The sequence below is a fragment of the Oryza brachyantha genome, chromosome 2 (genome assembly GCF_000231095.2).
Source record: "Oryza brachyantha chromosome 2, ObraRS2, whole genome shotgun sequence".
Lineage (NCBI taxonomy): Eukaryota > Viridiplantae > Streptophyta > Magnoliopsida > Poales > Poaceae > Oryza > Oryza brachyantha.
Genome location: NC_023164.2, coordinates 18,498,180 through 18,512,257, shown reverse-complemented (window position 1 = coordinate 18,512,257; position 14,078 = coordinate 18,498,180). Strand labels below are relative to the sequence as shown.

Genomic DNA, 14,078 nt, shown 5'->3' with positions numbered 1-14,078 from the left:
ATATTCGGATCCTGCCTGACCAGGCCAGCAGCATTTTATGCCTTTCCTATTATAACCTTCGATCCCTATTTATATTTTTATAGGATTCAACCTATCAATGAAACTATTATATGCGGATAGGAGTATATTGGTAAAATCCATAATATGCAAAACGGTATGATAAATAATAAATAAGTGAATGGTTGCATAAACGTGAAAATGGAATGAATAAATTAATCTAGCCGGATTTGGTTGAAAACAATGAGATATGCTGTAAATTTAAATAACTACGTCATATACATACACAATGGCCATGATTAAACAACTAAGGATTTTAAAAAGGTACTATTGCCTCATTTTTTTCTTCAAAATATAAAAGATTTTAAAAAGGTACTGTTGCCTTTTTTTTTTCTTCAAAATATAAGGATGTTCAGGTTGTTAAGCGTATATTAAGTCTTTCACAATACAATGAACTAGTATGGTATATGGAAAATTAAATAAATTGTTACATGTGATAAAAATGATGTAAAAATTTACAAATAAACAATTATGAAATAACTTTTTATATACGTATTTTCGGTGATCTAAAAGTCAATACGGCAAAATAAATTTTAGTGAAAAACTTAAAATCAACTTCAAATTTAAAGCTAAAAAATTAAATTTTATTATATAAGCATAAGCGAAAAGACATAAGTATATATTTAGAGTTGATTTTGGTCTTTTTTTTCACCCAAGTTTATTTTTTCAGTTTGCCTTTTTATATTGCTAAACATATATATAAAATTCGTAAAATATTTTTGGTTTGTAAATTTGTCGTTTGACAATCAGCCCTAACATTTTAAAACAATATAGCATGCACGTATGTACCATAATCTAATGGACGAAAACTTGCTGAATCTTTTTTATTACACGATATAAACATGCAATACAACAATTTCATAACCGTGAACAGACGGTTATGTATGCATAATATTAGTAATCACCCGGATTTAAATCTTCAGCAGATGGAATCATGTACCTACAACTCGATCAACATGGTGGACCCTTCTTTCCTTAATTCGAAAGCAAGTGGAGATGCCTCCATATGTACCACAATTCTGTTTTTGCGCTTTTCAGCTGTGCTTTTTGGAGAGTAATTGGATGAGGGTAGAGATGGAATTTCGCAATGGTGCCTTCACCGGGTGGTAAACGATAAACTTTGGTTGTACTGAGGGTGTTTCAGTTCGGGCTGTGTTGGATTCCTTGCTCTGGGTTTGCTTTTCTTTTCTCCTTTTTAAGATGTAAAATTACTCGGGGTTGTTTAGTTTGTCAGAAAATTTTAGAAAAACATCACATCAAAACTTTAAACACATATTTAAAGTATTAAACTTAGTCTAATTACAAAACAAATTTCAGATTCCGTCTAGAAACCGCGAGACGAATCTTTTGAGTCTAATTAATTTGTTATTAGCACATGTTGGTTAATGTAGCACTTATGGCTAATCACGTTCTAATTAGACTAAAAAGATTCGTTCCACTATTTTCTCCATAACTATGTAATTAGTTTTAATGTTTATATATATTTAATGCTTCATTTAGATGTTCAAAGATTTGATATGATGTTTTTAGGAAAAAATTTTGAACTAAACAGCCCCTGAGTTACATATTGGATTGAGATTGCAACGATCCAAGCCAATCGCCAAATTTGCACTGTCACAGCAGTTGATATGTTGATTGATGGCGGCCTCTAATTAATGGAGAGGCTCTAACGAGTGCTAAACCGCTCATTCTTCGACCGCATGCTTTTCTGATGGGAAAAAGTGTATTCTGAGTGGCCACTGGTACCAATAATTCATACCCCCATAAGTTCAGATAATGCAAGCACTCGACATTTCGAAAAAAAAGAAGAGAAATAAGTCCAGTCAGATTCATAAATAACATGATTTCGCAGCGGAAATTCGGACACTGCAGGCCTCATTGGTGGAAATTCATTCACGGGCAACCAAGTTTTACAGTCTCATCGTTCGTTTTTTTAAGAAAGTCAACATGTATATTTATAAACAAAAATAATTTTTAAATAAAACTTTTAAATATGTGTTCTTAGTTTAAAAAAAAGACTAAAAAATAAACTACGATAGAAAGCTAAAATCACTCTAAGTTTAAGATTAAAATATAAATTTTAACCGACAACTATAAGTATCATTTACGAAAGTGGAGGCTGGTCATTGGGTGATTAACTAAACATCTCCAATATTTTTTTGCTTCACATAATAAACAACATAATTGCATATTAAAAAATTAGCAACCAGTAGTGTTACTATTAGTAGTAGTATATTCCATTAGCTTTTGGAATAAGAGCTTTGTGGTCCTTGTGGAATCTAATTAGGTAGCTAAACCCCATTGTTTTCCGGTAACACCAGCAACAAGCGTTTGGTTTGTTTTTACCGCAAGTTGCTCATCTGCCGGTCCGGCGCTGCACGTTAGGTGCAGCGCGGCGGGGGAGCAAGCAAGCCGGTGGTGGGCCCCACAGGCAGACCGTCTCCCCACTCCACTCCCCGACGCGGACGACGCAGACGGCTTTAACTCCGCGGTGGGCCCCAGCTCCGCCTCGCTGTGCGGCGGGGCCCACCGTCCGCGCGCGCATTGAATGGTGATAAGCACCTTTCGTTTGGAGTGGGGGGCCCACCAACACGTTTTCCGTTTGTATTTAACGCCCCTTCGAGAAGGTTTACGGGCGCCTTTCCGGACGGCCCAAAGTACGGAAAGAAGAAACGCGGCCACCCAATCCCGTCACGGCACCTCGCTGTCCCGCGCGGGCGGGAGGCCAGTCGAGGCGCGACGCGCGGCGTGCGCGCGGGGCCACGTAACCGTCTGGAGGACGGACGGGGACGGCGAGCGCCGTTTGTTTGATACGGACGGTGGCTTATATACGACGTGGCTAATCCGGCTATCACGCCGTCTCCGGTTTTGGATTTTTTTTTCCGTTGGGGCGTGGGACCGGCTGTGTGTGTGGCTTGTACGGCTTTTATTAAAGAAGATTCTTGTTAATGCCACTGCTCTAACCTCTCCAAAATAAATTAACCTAGCATTATACTAGTATAAAAATATAGATACTATAAACAAACCTACGAATGGTTGGTTGGGTCTTTTACGGAAAATACAAACGGTATATTTGTAAACTAAAAATAATTTATAATAAAATTTTTATGTATATATTTTTAACGATCTAAAACTAATGTTGAAAAATAAACATCAATAAAAAAAATCTAAATCAACTCTAAATTTTAGGTTAGAGATCTAATTTTTGACTTACAGGAATGAAAAGATGAGTGGGATTTGTTTATTTTTTTGAAGAGGCGAACCCTAGCACCGGAGCGTAGGCCCTGCTAATCAATTCGTTAACGAAGATTTGGTAAGTCAGAAGAGTGTGCTCATCTTTTCTGATCGCAAGTGGACATGTGAGGTGTTAGTGTGTTGCTGTACTTGCATGTTTAAGGCAGCATCCATTGTAGGTGTTGAATTCTAGCTTGGCACTAGTACTACATAAGTTGAGATTCTTGAGAATCGTGGTATGTTTATTGTTTGTAGGATCAGTGTGCATAGCTGTATTCAGGTTGATTTGTTGTTTCTATGGATTTGAGCAGGAGGTTTTTCAAAAAGTAGTACTAATAGTCTATCGATCTGTGAATGATTCTTCGACAATGTGCTCATATAAAAACAGCTCAATTTTTAAAGTGGGCAATGGACAATGCACTATCACCCTTGAAGCGTGAGATGAACAAAGCTGGCATTTGTTAGTTAGTGTCTATCTTATAGTAACATATGATTAATGATAAATTTAAAAATTATGAAGATAATTTAAATAAGATTTAACTTGTTAACCAGTCAGCTCTTTAGACGAGTCGAGCTAGACTTTCAGCTCGTTAATGTTAATGAGGTAAGTTAAGGTGGCTCATTAAGATAACAAGTCCAAACAAGTCAAGATGACTTGTTACTGTTAACATCAAAATTTGTTAAATTTCCGTATTGGATTCGGATAAGGAAATAAGCGATTACCGATAGAAAATCTTATCCACAAGAAGCCGAATTCGAGAAGGAATCATGAAGACCCAGGGCTTGGTAGCGCAAATTTATCTATTAATTAGAGTTAGTTAGGATTTTTATTTTATCTCTAAGGGAGTTAGAGTCCAATTGGGACTTGTGTGTTAGAGATAGAATCTAAGTAGGACTTTGTTATTTCTTTTTATCTATTAGGAGTTGTATGTCGTGTTCAACACGGCCTAGCCTCAACCCGAGGGTATAAATATATATACCCGGGGTCATTGTTTTTCATCGACACACCAATTAGATCAACTTCTTTCGGTGCATCGCCACCCTCTTGTCTGAGGTTTTCAAGTCCGGTGGAACTTGGCACCTGACGTGGGGTTGCATCGTCTCGATCTCCAGCGGAGGGGTAAGTCCATCGTTTCGCCGGGCCACAGTAATCGTTCGGCTAGATTAGAACTGTCTCGGTTCGGTCTGATCTTCTAATCTAGTTGCGGGATTGCTAGTTATCGTATTAATTTTAACTTAGATGACTTTTGTGTTTTGAGTTGATCTGGTCGACCACTTTGGACGATCTATGTTGGTTTGATATTTGTCGTTTGACATATTCAATCTAGTATTGTCTCGGTTCGGTCAGATCTATTAGATTGCGTTTATCAGATGGTTTATATCAGATTGATGTATCTTGCTCGTTGTTTTATCGGAGTACCAGCCGATAAGTTATCAGTCATCGGCTCATTGGCTTGATTGCAATCTAGATCTGTTTAGTATCTACCCTGACATTGCTAGGTTTAATCTTGAACTGTCTCGGTTGGGTCCGATCTTCTACGATTATTCTTAGCAATCTGGGCTAGATATTTTATAGATCGTGGTTATTTGTCCACCGTCTATACCCGATGATTTTAGCCGATCTACATACTTATCATATTTACATTAATAGAACAGCCGGTTGTCTTACTGCGTTATTTTTATATCAATCGACTTGATTTAGTTAGATCGGCAGTTATTTATGTTGCATCGGCTTATGAGAATTACATGCAAATTGGGTTTAGCCGATCGCAACACATGATTCATTATTTATTCCAAGAAATTCGTCGGTTTATTTGTTAGCCTTATTGATCTTCATGTTTCCTATAATCATATCATGCTTGGCTGCATACTGTCTTGGTTAAGTCCAATCTCTGTATGTCTAGTTCGACCTGGTTACAGGGGCTTGTCCGATCGATTAAGATTAATAAGTAACTTGGCAGATTACGTTGGTCTAATATTTATTTCAAGTTTATTTCGATCAAGTTTCTAGCCGATCTAAGATTTTCACAGCCGATTGCTCTGCCTATCAGCTAACCGTTGCCTACGGCTAACCGTTGCAGCATCAATATCTGATCGGCTGGATATTCTGTTACCTATCGGCTCGATAGCCGATCGGCTTGTTTTACTGTTCATCTTGTCAGTTGCAGGATCAAACTGACTGGCACGCCCGCGCATCATTCTAAGAGTTTAGGTCCTGCACTGGAGCTGTCTAAGATTGACTCACAAGTCTTTGTGTGTGACACGTCGAATCACATTTTTGACGTCAACAGTTACCCACCTCTACGTGAGACTATTCCAACAGTAAGAGCATCCCAACAGCTCATCCATTCCATCCTCTATCCAGAAAATAGAAGATGGAGACTATAAATTAAGCTCCAACAGAATGACTATTATATCATCTATTTTTAGATGTCATCTATATTTGAAGAGAGAATATTCATATTTGGATGATCTCCCTTTATCCTCCAAAGAGATACAGAGGATGTCATATATGAATGATCTAGTGGAGGATAAAGAGATATGAAAGATAAAGATAGTTTAGATGATCATCCAAATAAAGATATAGATAATTAAAGATCTCCCGTTCAAACAGTAAGCAGTAAAAGATCTCCCGACAAACTTGTTGACGGACCCGACCTAGGAACCATCCAGAAGCGGGACAAGACATGATTTATACAACAGATCGATGGCAGAATTCCATGGAGCTGTACACGTTTGAACAAACGTCGACCCGCCAAATTTTCGGCTTGGAGCGAGGTTAAGACCAGGCTATAAACTGATTATATGTATGTGAAGAAGAGAGAATGAGAGAGTATACGCAGGTTGTTAATTTATAGTCAGCTTGAGCACAGGAACCGAGAAACGACATATGAGTCCTGCATTAATAATAAAGAGCTAACTAGTATATAAATGAGCTAAAGAAAACTATAAAAATCTTATGGCCAGCTTGGGCTATATTATTAGGTATCATTTCCAAGTTTCAACGTATCACTTTGACTGCAACTTTGGCTGCTGACGTCACGCGTGACGCCCCCCGGTTGCGGTCTCGTCGAAGGTCTCCCATGCATCTCTCTTCCTGATGCCGATGTAACAGGGGCAGCTAGTCAGCTAGTCAAATGTCACCCGGCAAGAACACACTACTACTACTACACATGGTGCGCTCTGCAGTCTGCAGTGGAAAAGAAAACGCGTGACAAGCCCTGTTTGTTTTGGCTTAAGATTATTATAATTTAGATTATTGAGTCAGATTATTATAAGCTATTATAATCTGTAGCGGAATAAGCTGTGAGTTGTTTATTTTATAGATTATTAGAGCATAGACTATTGGGTTTACAAGTCTAAATAGGAAGTGGGGTGGCATGGTGGGTAATTTTTTAGCCAATAAGCTAGAAAAAGCTCACCTAAATGAGCTTATCAGATTATAATAAGCTGTACTCTAAATCATAATAAGCTACTTTAATAAGTTGTCTGTTTCTTTCAGCTTACTCTTAATAATCTGGATTATAATAATCCCAACCTAAAAAACATGGCCTTATAACTGTTCATCGAACGTACCGGTGATTGTTTCGTTCCATTGCTGAACCTCCGAGGCCTTCTTTGGTTTCCAATTTTTTTTTAAAAAACATCCCATCAAATTTTTAGACACCTAAATAAAGCATTAAACATAGATGAACTAAAAAACTAATTGCACAGTTATAAAAAAAATCTTGAGACGAATCTTTTGAGCCTAATTAGCCATGATTAGTCATACGTGCTACAGTAACTAACATGTGCTAATGACGGATTAATTAGGTTCAAAAGATTCGTCCCGCGGTTTCTAGGCTAGCTGTGAAATTCGTTTTTTCATTCATGTCCGAAAACCCCTTTTGACATCTGATCAAATATTTGACGTGACACTTGTTAAAAAAATGTTCTCAATCTAAACACCACCTGAACAGCGATGAGACTCGTATTCTCGGGGTTATTGCGGTCTTCCGGGGAAAGTATATACGCTGGCACCCCTTATTTGACGTCAGGGCATGCTATAACGGTGGATCAAAGCATCTTCTGGGTTTATTTTTTAATCTGCTTTAGATTAGCAATAGCATATAAAATTTTTGTTTATAAATATATAGTTTTGTTTTTTCTTAAAAAAACCAAAAGATAAACCTGATCAGACATGGAAGACCGTGGCAATTGAGTACACTTTTCATATCGTAAGACTTTTTATCTTATGAGATTCATTTCAGAAAATTTAACTTTTGACCACTCTTACGAGTGATTAAAACATATTTACCACTTGCTGGCTATGACATATGGACCCTCATGAGTCTATGGCATGTGGGTCTAGTGACAAAACTATTATGAACATTCATAAGAGTGACAAAAAGTCAAATGCCTTATCTATTTCATATTGTAAGACTTTCTAGCTTTGTCTAAATCCATCAACTGATGCATATATATAATTTGTATATATATCTAGATTCATTAGCATCTATATAAATCTAGGCAAGGTTAAAGAGTCTTACACCATGAAATGAAGGGTGTATGAGATTTATATATGTGTTTATATTTATTACTTGTTCTGTTTCATAATGTAAGATATTTGACTTTTTTGCTTGTAATATTTGACCATTTGTTTTATTTAAAAAATTATGAAAAAATCATTTATTTTGCTTGAGACTTGATTTATTATCAAAATAACTTTAAACGCGATTTATCATTTTTTTATATTTATACTAAATTTTTAAATAAGACAAATGTTGAAACATTAGAAAAAAATCAAACATATTATATTATGAGACGGAGGTAGTAACATTTATATAAAACTAGATAATATAAAAAAGTCCTATATTATAATGGAGGGAGCAGAAAAGCATCACCTACGTGCGTGTAGATTGGAATTAATGGTGATTGATATGGCAATCAGACTTCCCAAGTCACACCTCGTGGTGGAGTGACTGGCTTTTCAATTTGTTGCCAAAAGAATTAAAGAAAGTACCACCAGTTGTGAAGGAAAGAAAAACAGAAGCGGGGGGACGTAAGGCGTTGGTGATCTGATAATTAACTTATCTGTCAAGTCAACGAAGCTTAGTTTCATGGCCTAATCATTTATTCATCCCAAAACGCAGGCGGGATTTGTTCTGCTGAAATATCAGGAAAACCCCGTCGTCTTTTCTCTCCAGAGAAAAAAAACAGATAAATAAAATTCAGACTAGCCCGTGTAGGCCGTATTGGCGTCTTGCAGCATACTAAAAGTCAAGTCGACCCGAGGCCCGAGCCAACCGCAAGACAGCTACACGCGTGCACCCTCCGGGTAAAATTCGCCGACCGGTTTCCTCCACACATACATTCGCGACGCAGCGCAGGCGATGCGAAGCTGCGAGCCAACGCGTGCGCCGCTCGCGTACAAAGGAACTCCTGCGGGTTGCGCTATCACGTCGAGATCTTCCAAGTCTAGGCCGGGCGGCCGGCGCAGTCGCGGGGGCACACGTCGCCGGCGCCGTACGGCGCCCGTACGTAGCGTGCGTGTCCGTCCTCCTCTCCCCTCTCACCTGGGCCGCACGCAACGCCTACCGCTCGACGGACCGGCCGGCCGATTTGTTTGTACGCCTCGCGACGTGGCTCGCCGGATGAGCTAGAGAGGTGACCAGTTTTTAGCACATGGGGAGACATCTATCCGTGCGTTTAAATGCTATATAAATAGTCATAAAAATGTTAAAAAATTTGACAAGATAGATAAATATAAGTTATATCACTCTATAAACACGCAAGTTTAGATTCAACTTCTACAAGTTGTAGAAAAAAAATAAACAAAACTGAGACTAAGTATACGCATATTCATAATTGTTTTTTTATTTTTATTATAATTTGTAAAAGTTGAATTTAAACTTGCATGTTTGTGGAGTGAGATAACTCATATTTATCTCTATTGTCAATTTTTTTCATATTTTTTATGACTATTTAAATGACATGCAAGCAACAGATAGACATCCAGCCATGTGCTAAAAAACTGCTTCCGATCGACCACCTCTCTAACGTTTTCTTGCAACGAGTGGTTCCACGTACGTGTTACGGGGTGTACTAGTAGTGCATTCAACGTGGATGAATGCTGCCCCCGACATGTTGGAGACTTGGAGATATGTGATCCATATGTTAATTTAGAGGATCTAGTTGGATTAGTTAGAATGAAAACGTTTACTTCCGAGCGTCCGATACGGACTGGGATCATATGCAGTTACACTAGTGACTGCAAGATAGAACTGCATGTGATCTTGACCATCTATTTTTGTATGGATGGTTTAGATTTAAAGCTACAGTCCATGATGTATAGTACACATGTAGTATTTTTTTTGGTTAAACAATATCTTGAATGATCTGACCATTAGATTCACATCAAATGGTTCTAGTGTGACTGCATAACTTACAGTCATACTAGGGACTGCATGTGAACCGGATCCGTCCGATACATGATCGAGAACGCTTGCTGGCGCATAGCAGCCGGTGATCTTAGTGACTTTCGCTACCAATGTGTTTTGGTTGATGGTTAGGATGTGATGTGATATAGTCATCTATAATTTTATAATATATTTGGTTGTGTTTATACGATGATTTTTTTTGTTTGGTGGGATGAATAAGGGTGGATGTGATGAACAAATTGAATGGCTAATAAATAGTAATATAAATTAATCATCATGCATTATAGTAATTAGTACAAATTAATAATAAAATATATCTATTTTACCTAAATAAAACTAATCTAAAATTATTAATGACTAATTAATAACAAAATATACTTAATTATCACTAAACAATCACTAATGATTAGTGCTAGCGAAGGTTTATGAGCCCATCCAACCAATTTATATGAATGCACTCATCCAACACCTCCGTATAATATTTGCCTTTTAGGTCATCCTATTCCACTTCAACAATAAATCAAACACATTCGAAAACAAACCACGACGTGACTTCCACCCACAATGTTCTCTATGTAAATCTAGCTACAGCAGACTTCCACTCACAATGTTCTCTCTTTGGATAACATGTTGCATGTGTGAGCAACACCATTTGTTTGTTACGCAAGCTCGTATTCACTCCGTATTTTTTTTATATGACGCCGTTGGCTTTTAGGTTCACGTTTGACCATCCGTCTTATTAAAAAAACTATATAATTATTAATTATTTTGTTATAATATGATTTATTATTATATGAACTTTAAGTATGCATTATAATTTTGCATATTTGGATATAAATTTTAAATAAGACAAATAGTCAAACATAATCCTAAAAGTGAACGGTGTCATACATAAAATATAGAGGGAGTAATACTTTATCAACAATCAATAAACCCTTTTTCAATCCTAAATTAGTTATCCGGTCTACGATTTGATTGCAACGTTATATTTGGTTACAGTTAGGTCTTTAGGATAAGATCCCACATGATTATGTTGCAATGAAAAAAATTTTTTTTTAATGTATTTTTTCAATCTTGCACTATTTGGATGTTTCAGTAAGTATTTCTTAGGCCACGTTCGGCACCACCAGTTAGTTAACTAAGCCATCTTGTTTTTCGCGAACACACTTCCTAAACTGCTAAACGGTGTATTTTTTTTAAAAAAATATAGAAAAGTTGTTTTAAAAAATCACATGCCCTCATGCCGAACGCGGCCTTAGAGATACAATCAGTTCCAGGATGCCCATGACCTTTCAGAGATACACACATCAGTTCACTCTTAGCTTTTTATTTTTGCTTATGCTTATAAAATAAAATTAGAATCTTCAATCTTAAATCTGAAGTTGATTTTATGATTTTTTCACAGAAATTTATTTTCAGTCTTAGCTTTCAGATTACTAAAAATATATAAATAAAGTTTTATTCACAAAATATTTTTTCGTTTGTAAATATGTCGTTTGACAATCGCCCCCAACCTCTACCAATTCTGTCATTATGCAGATTGTTCTGAAAATGGTATGTTCATGTGAGAAAAACCAACACATATTTTTCCATCAGAGCCTGTCCACCAGATTATGTTAACACCATGAATTCTTCATAACTTATCGTTGATTTTTTTTCTTCATATTCCATGCATATAACACACCTGCTCTTCAATTCCATATAGACTCCCTGCCTCCCATGTACCATTAACATTTAACTGAAAATGAAACCAGAAACATGATGTTTCAAGTACAACAACAAAACCTCGCTGTATCAGTCCAATGACCACATAAAGATCATGCCAGTGGCAGCACCTCTACCTTTCTAATCCGCTACCTGCCAGAAAATAAACCAAAATGATTGCAAGTATTGAATGGAGTACTGGAACAGGAACAGAGAATCAGAATTAGCACCAAGGCTACTATCAACAGTTTTATCCACTAATTCTCAAATCTCAAAATCCACTACTACATCATCAAGGCAATTGTGGTGCCGAGTGTCATGCCCCCTACTATTGAAAACCCCAATGAAGTGAAAAGTGATCTATCACTGCCAATAGCGTATCCTGCTTACTGATACCATTTCTTCATTATCTGAGTGCCTCTTCAGGCACTTGCAACTAACCCACAAAGAATGCTGAAGGTATATCCCGTTATGCATTTTCCAAATGCTCCATAAAATTTATATCCTCAAGGAGGCTCCTTTCAGTCCAGTGATGCCTCCGAGTTGAATGTGGTTCATACCGCACCCATCTTGTGCAAAGTCAAACCGAATGCACTTATCAGTCCAAAGAAGCACTAATCAAGAATGGGTCTCATGTTCTGAAGACTGCGAATCATTTCCAACTATGGCATTGCCTGTGCCCTTGGGCACCTTGCGATCCTTCAGGATCCTGCGCACATCGGCCATGTCGTCCCATCTGTTTGAGGTGGCATATATGTTTGACAGGAGGATGTACCGGCTGCCATGCCGAGGCTCCAACTCAATGAGCTTTTTGGCAATCTCCTCACCGAGCTCCACCTCGCCATGGATCTTGCAGGCCCCAGCAAGGGCACCCCATAGGCCAGGGTGAGGAACCACAGGCATGTTCTTGACGAAATCCACTGCCTCCCTGACATGGCCAGACCGCCCAAGCAAGTCAACCATGAGACCATAGTGCTCTGGAACTGGCTGGATCCCAAAGTGATTTACCATCTTATCGAACAACCAGCGGCCCTCGTCTACAAGACCTGAGTGGCTGCAAGCACTCAGCAAACCGATGAATGTTATGTCATTTGGTCGAACACCAGCCAGCTGCATCTTCCAGAAAAGTGATAAGGCCTGCCTCTCGCTACCATTCATGGCAAGCCCGGTGATCATTGAGTTCCACGAGTAGATGTTCCTCACTGGCATTGCAGCGAACACCCTGACGGCATCACGGATACTCCCACATTTGCCGTACATGTCTATGATCGCCGTCGCAAGGACGACGCTCATCGCCCCGTTCAGCTCCCGCTCGGCATATTCGTGGACCCACGCGCCGTGCTCTATCCACCTCAGCTGTGCGCACGCCGAGACGGCGCTCACCAGTGCCGGCTCATTCGGCACGACGCCGCTCGCGACCATGTCGCTGAACACCCTCAAGGCCTCCTCGTATTGGTCGGACTGCACGAGGCCGGTGATCATCGAGCTCCACGTAGCAGCGTTCCTGCTGGGCATTCGGTCGAATAGCTTCCGCGCCTTCGGCAGCAGCCCGGCGCGGGCGTACGCGCCCAGCATCGCGTTCCACGACACCACGTTCTTCTCGGGCATGGCCTCGAAGAACCACTTCGCCCGCTCGACGTCGCTGGCGTTGGCATGCCCGGTGACCATCGCGGTCCACGTAACAACGTCGGCGACATCCTTCGACGTCTCCGAGAAGAGCCGCTCGGCGGACGCGACGTCGTCGGCCGCGAAGTAGGCAGAGACGGCGGCGTTGACGACGTAGACGTCGCGCGCGTGGCCGAGCCTGGCGGCGAGGGAGTGGACGACGCTGGCGACGGGGTGGCTGGGGAGGCGGGAGCAGGGGTGGAGGGAGAAGGAGAGGGACAGGTGGTCCGGTAGGAGGCGGTGATTGAGGAGGATCCGGAGGAGAAGGGCGCAGGACGAGGGGGTGGAGGCGGAGCGGAGGAGGCAGTTGACGGAGTAGCGGGAGGAGAGATGGCCAGAGGTGAGGAGCACGGCGTGCGCACGGCGGAAGATGGCCGGTTTGGCGGCCACGGCGGCGAGCCACGAGGAGAGCTGCTCGTTACGGACGCCGGTCGCGCCGCTCGCCATAGCGGAGGGGAGACACGGTTTACAAAACCGGTGCAAACCGGAATCTCCCAGACCAGATTGATGACTTGCCGCTCGTTTTTTTTTTGTGAAAATTTAAAAATAATACAAGTTGAATTTTAAACTTGTGACAACTGTGCAGTTTTTTTTTACAGTTAAACAAATATGGAGATACCGCTGCTGAGCAGTTCTTAATAATATCAATTGTAATGGCACGTACAAAAGGATATGTAATTTAGTGGTTGCAGCGGCATGAGTAGCACTAAGTTTCTAGGTTCAAATCTCGATAGTAGCATGAATTTCAGATCGAATATTTAAAACTTGGGCTAAGATTCACAAATTAAAAAAAAATAATAATAGGTCTCCATATATCGAGACCGGGTAAAATACCCCTCTCTAAAAAATTTTAAAAAATGGCACTTAACCTAAGAGCTTATTTAGTTTGGATACAAAACAAAAATTTGAATGCCTAGGAATTAATTCCTGGGAAATTCATTCGGTTAGTAAGAATAAAGTATATAAGAAAACAAAAGAAAATTTCATTTTCTATAGTTG

The 14,078-nt window shown here is 39.6% G+C and overlaps 1 protein-coding gene across 1 annotated transcript; it reads right to left on the bottom strand.

The window, feature by feature from the left end:
* Positions 1 to 11,315: 11,315 nt before the first annotated feature.
* LOC102714623 (pentatricopeptide repeat-containing protein At4g18840-like) lies at positions 11,316 to 13,571 on the bottom strand. The gene has a single exon (XM_006648788.3). The coding sequence runs from the start codon at positions 13,524 to 13,526 to the stop codon at positions 12,033 to 12,035; it is 1,494 nt and encodes a 497-aa protein (XP_006648851.1). The 5' UTR covers positions 13,527 to 13,571; the 3' UTR covers positions 11,316 to 12,032.
* Positions 13,572 to 14,078: the final 507 nt, after the last annotated feature.

What these genes read in the sequence shown, in the direction of transcription:
- LOC102714623 (XM_006648788.3), bottom strand. Translation starts at nt 13,526, where the DNA reads ATGGCGAGCGGCGCGACCGGCGTCCGTAACGAGCAGCTCTCCTCGTGG.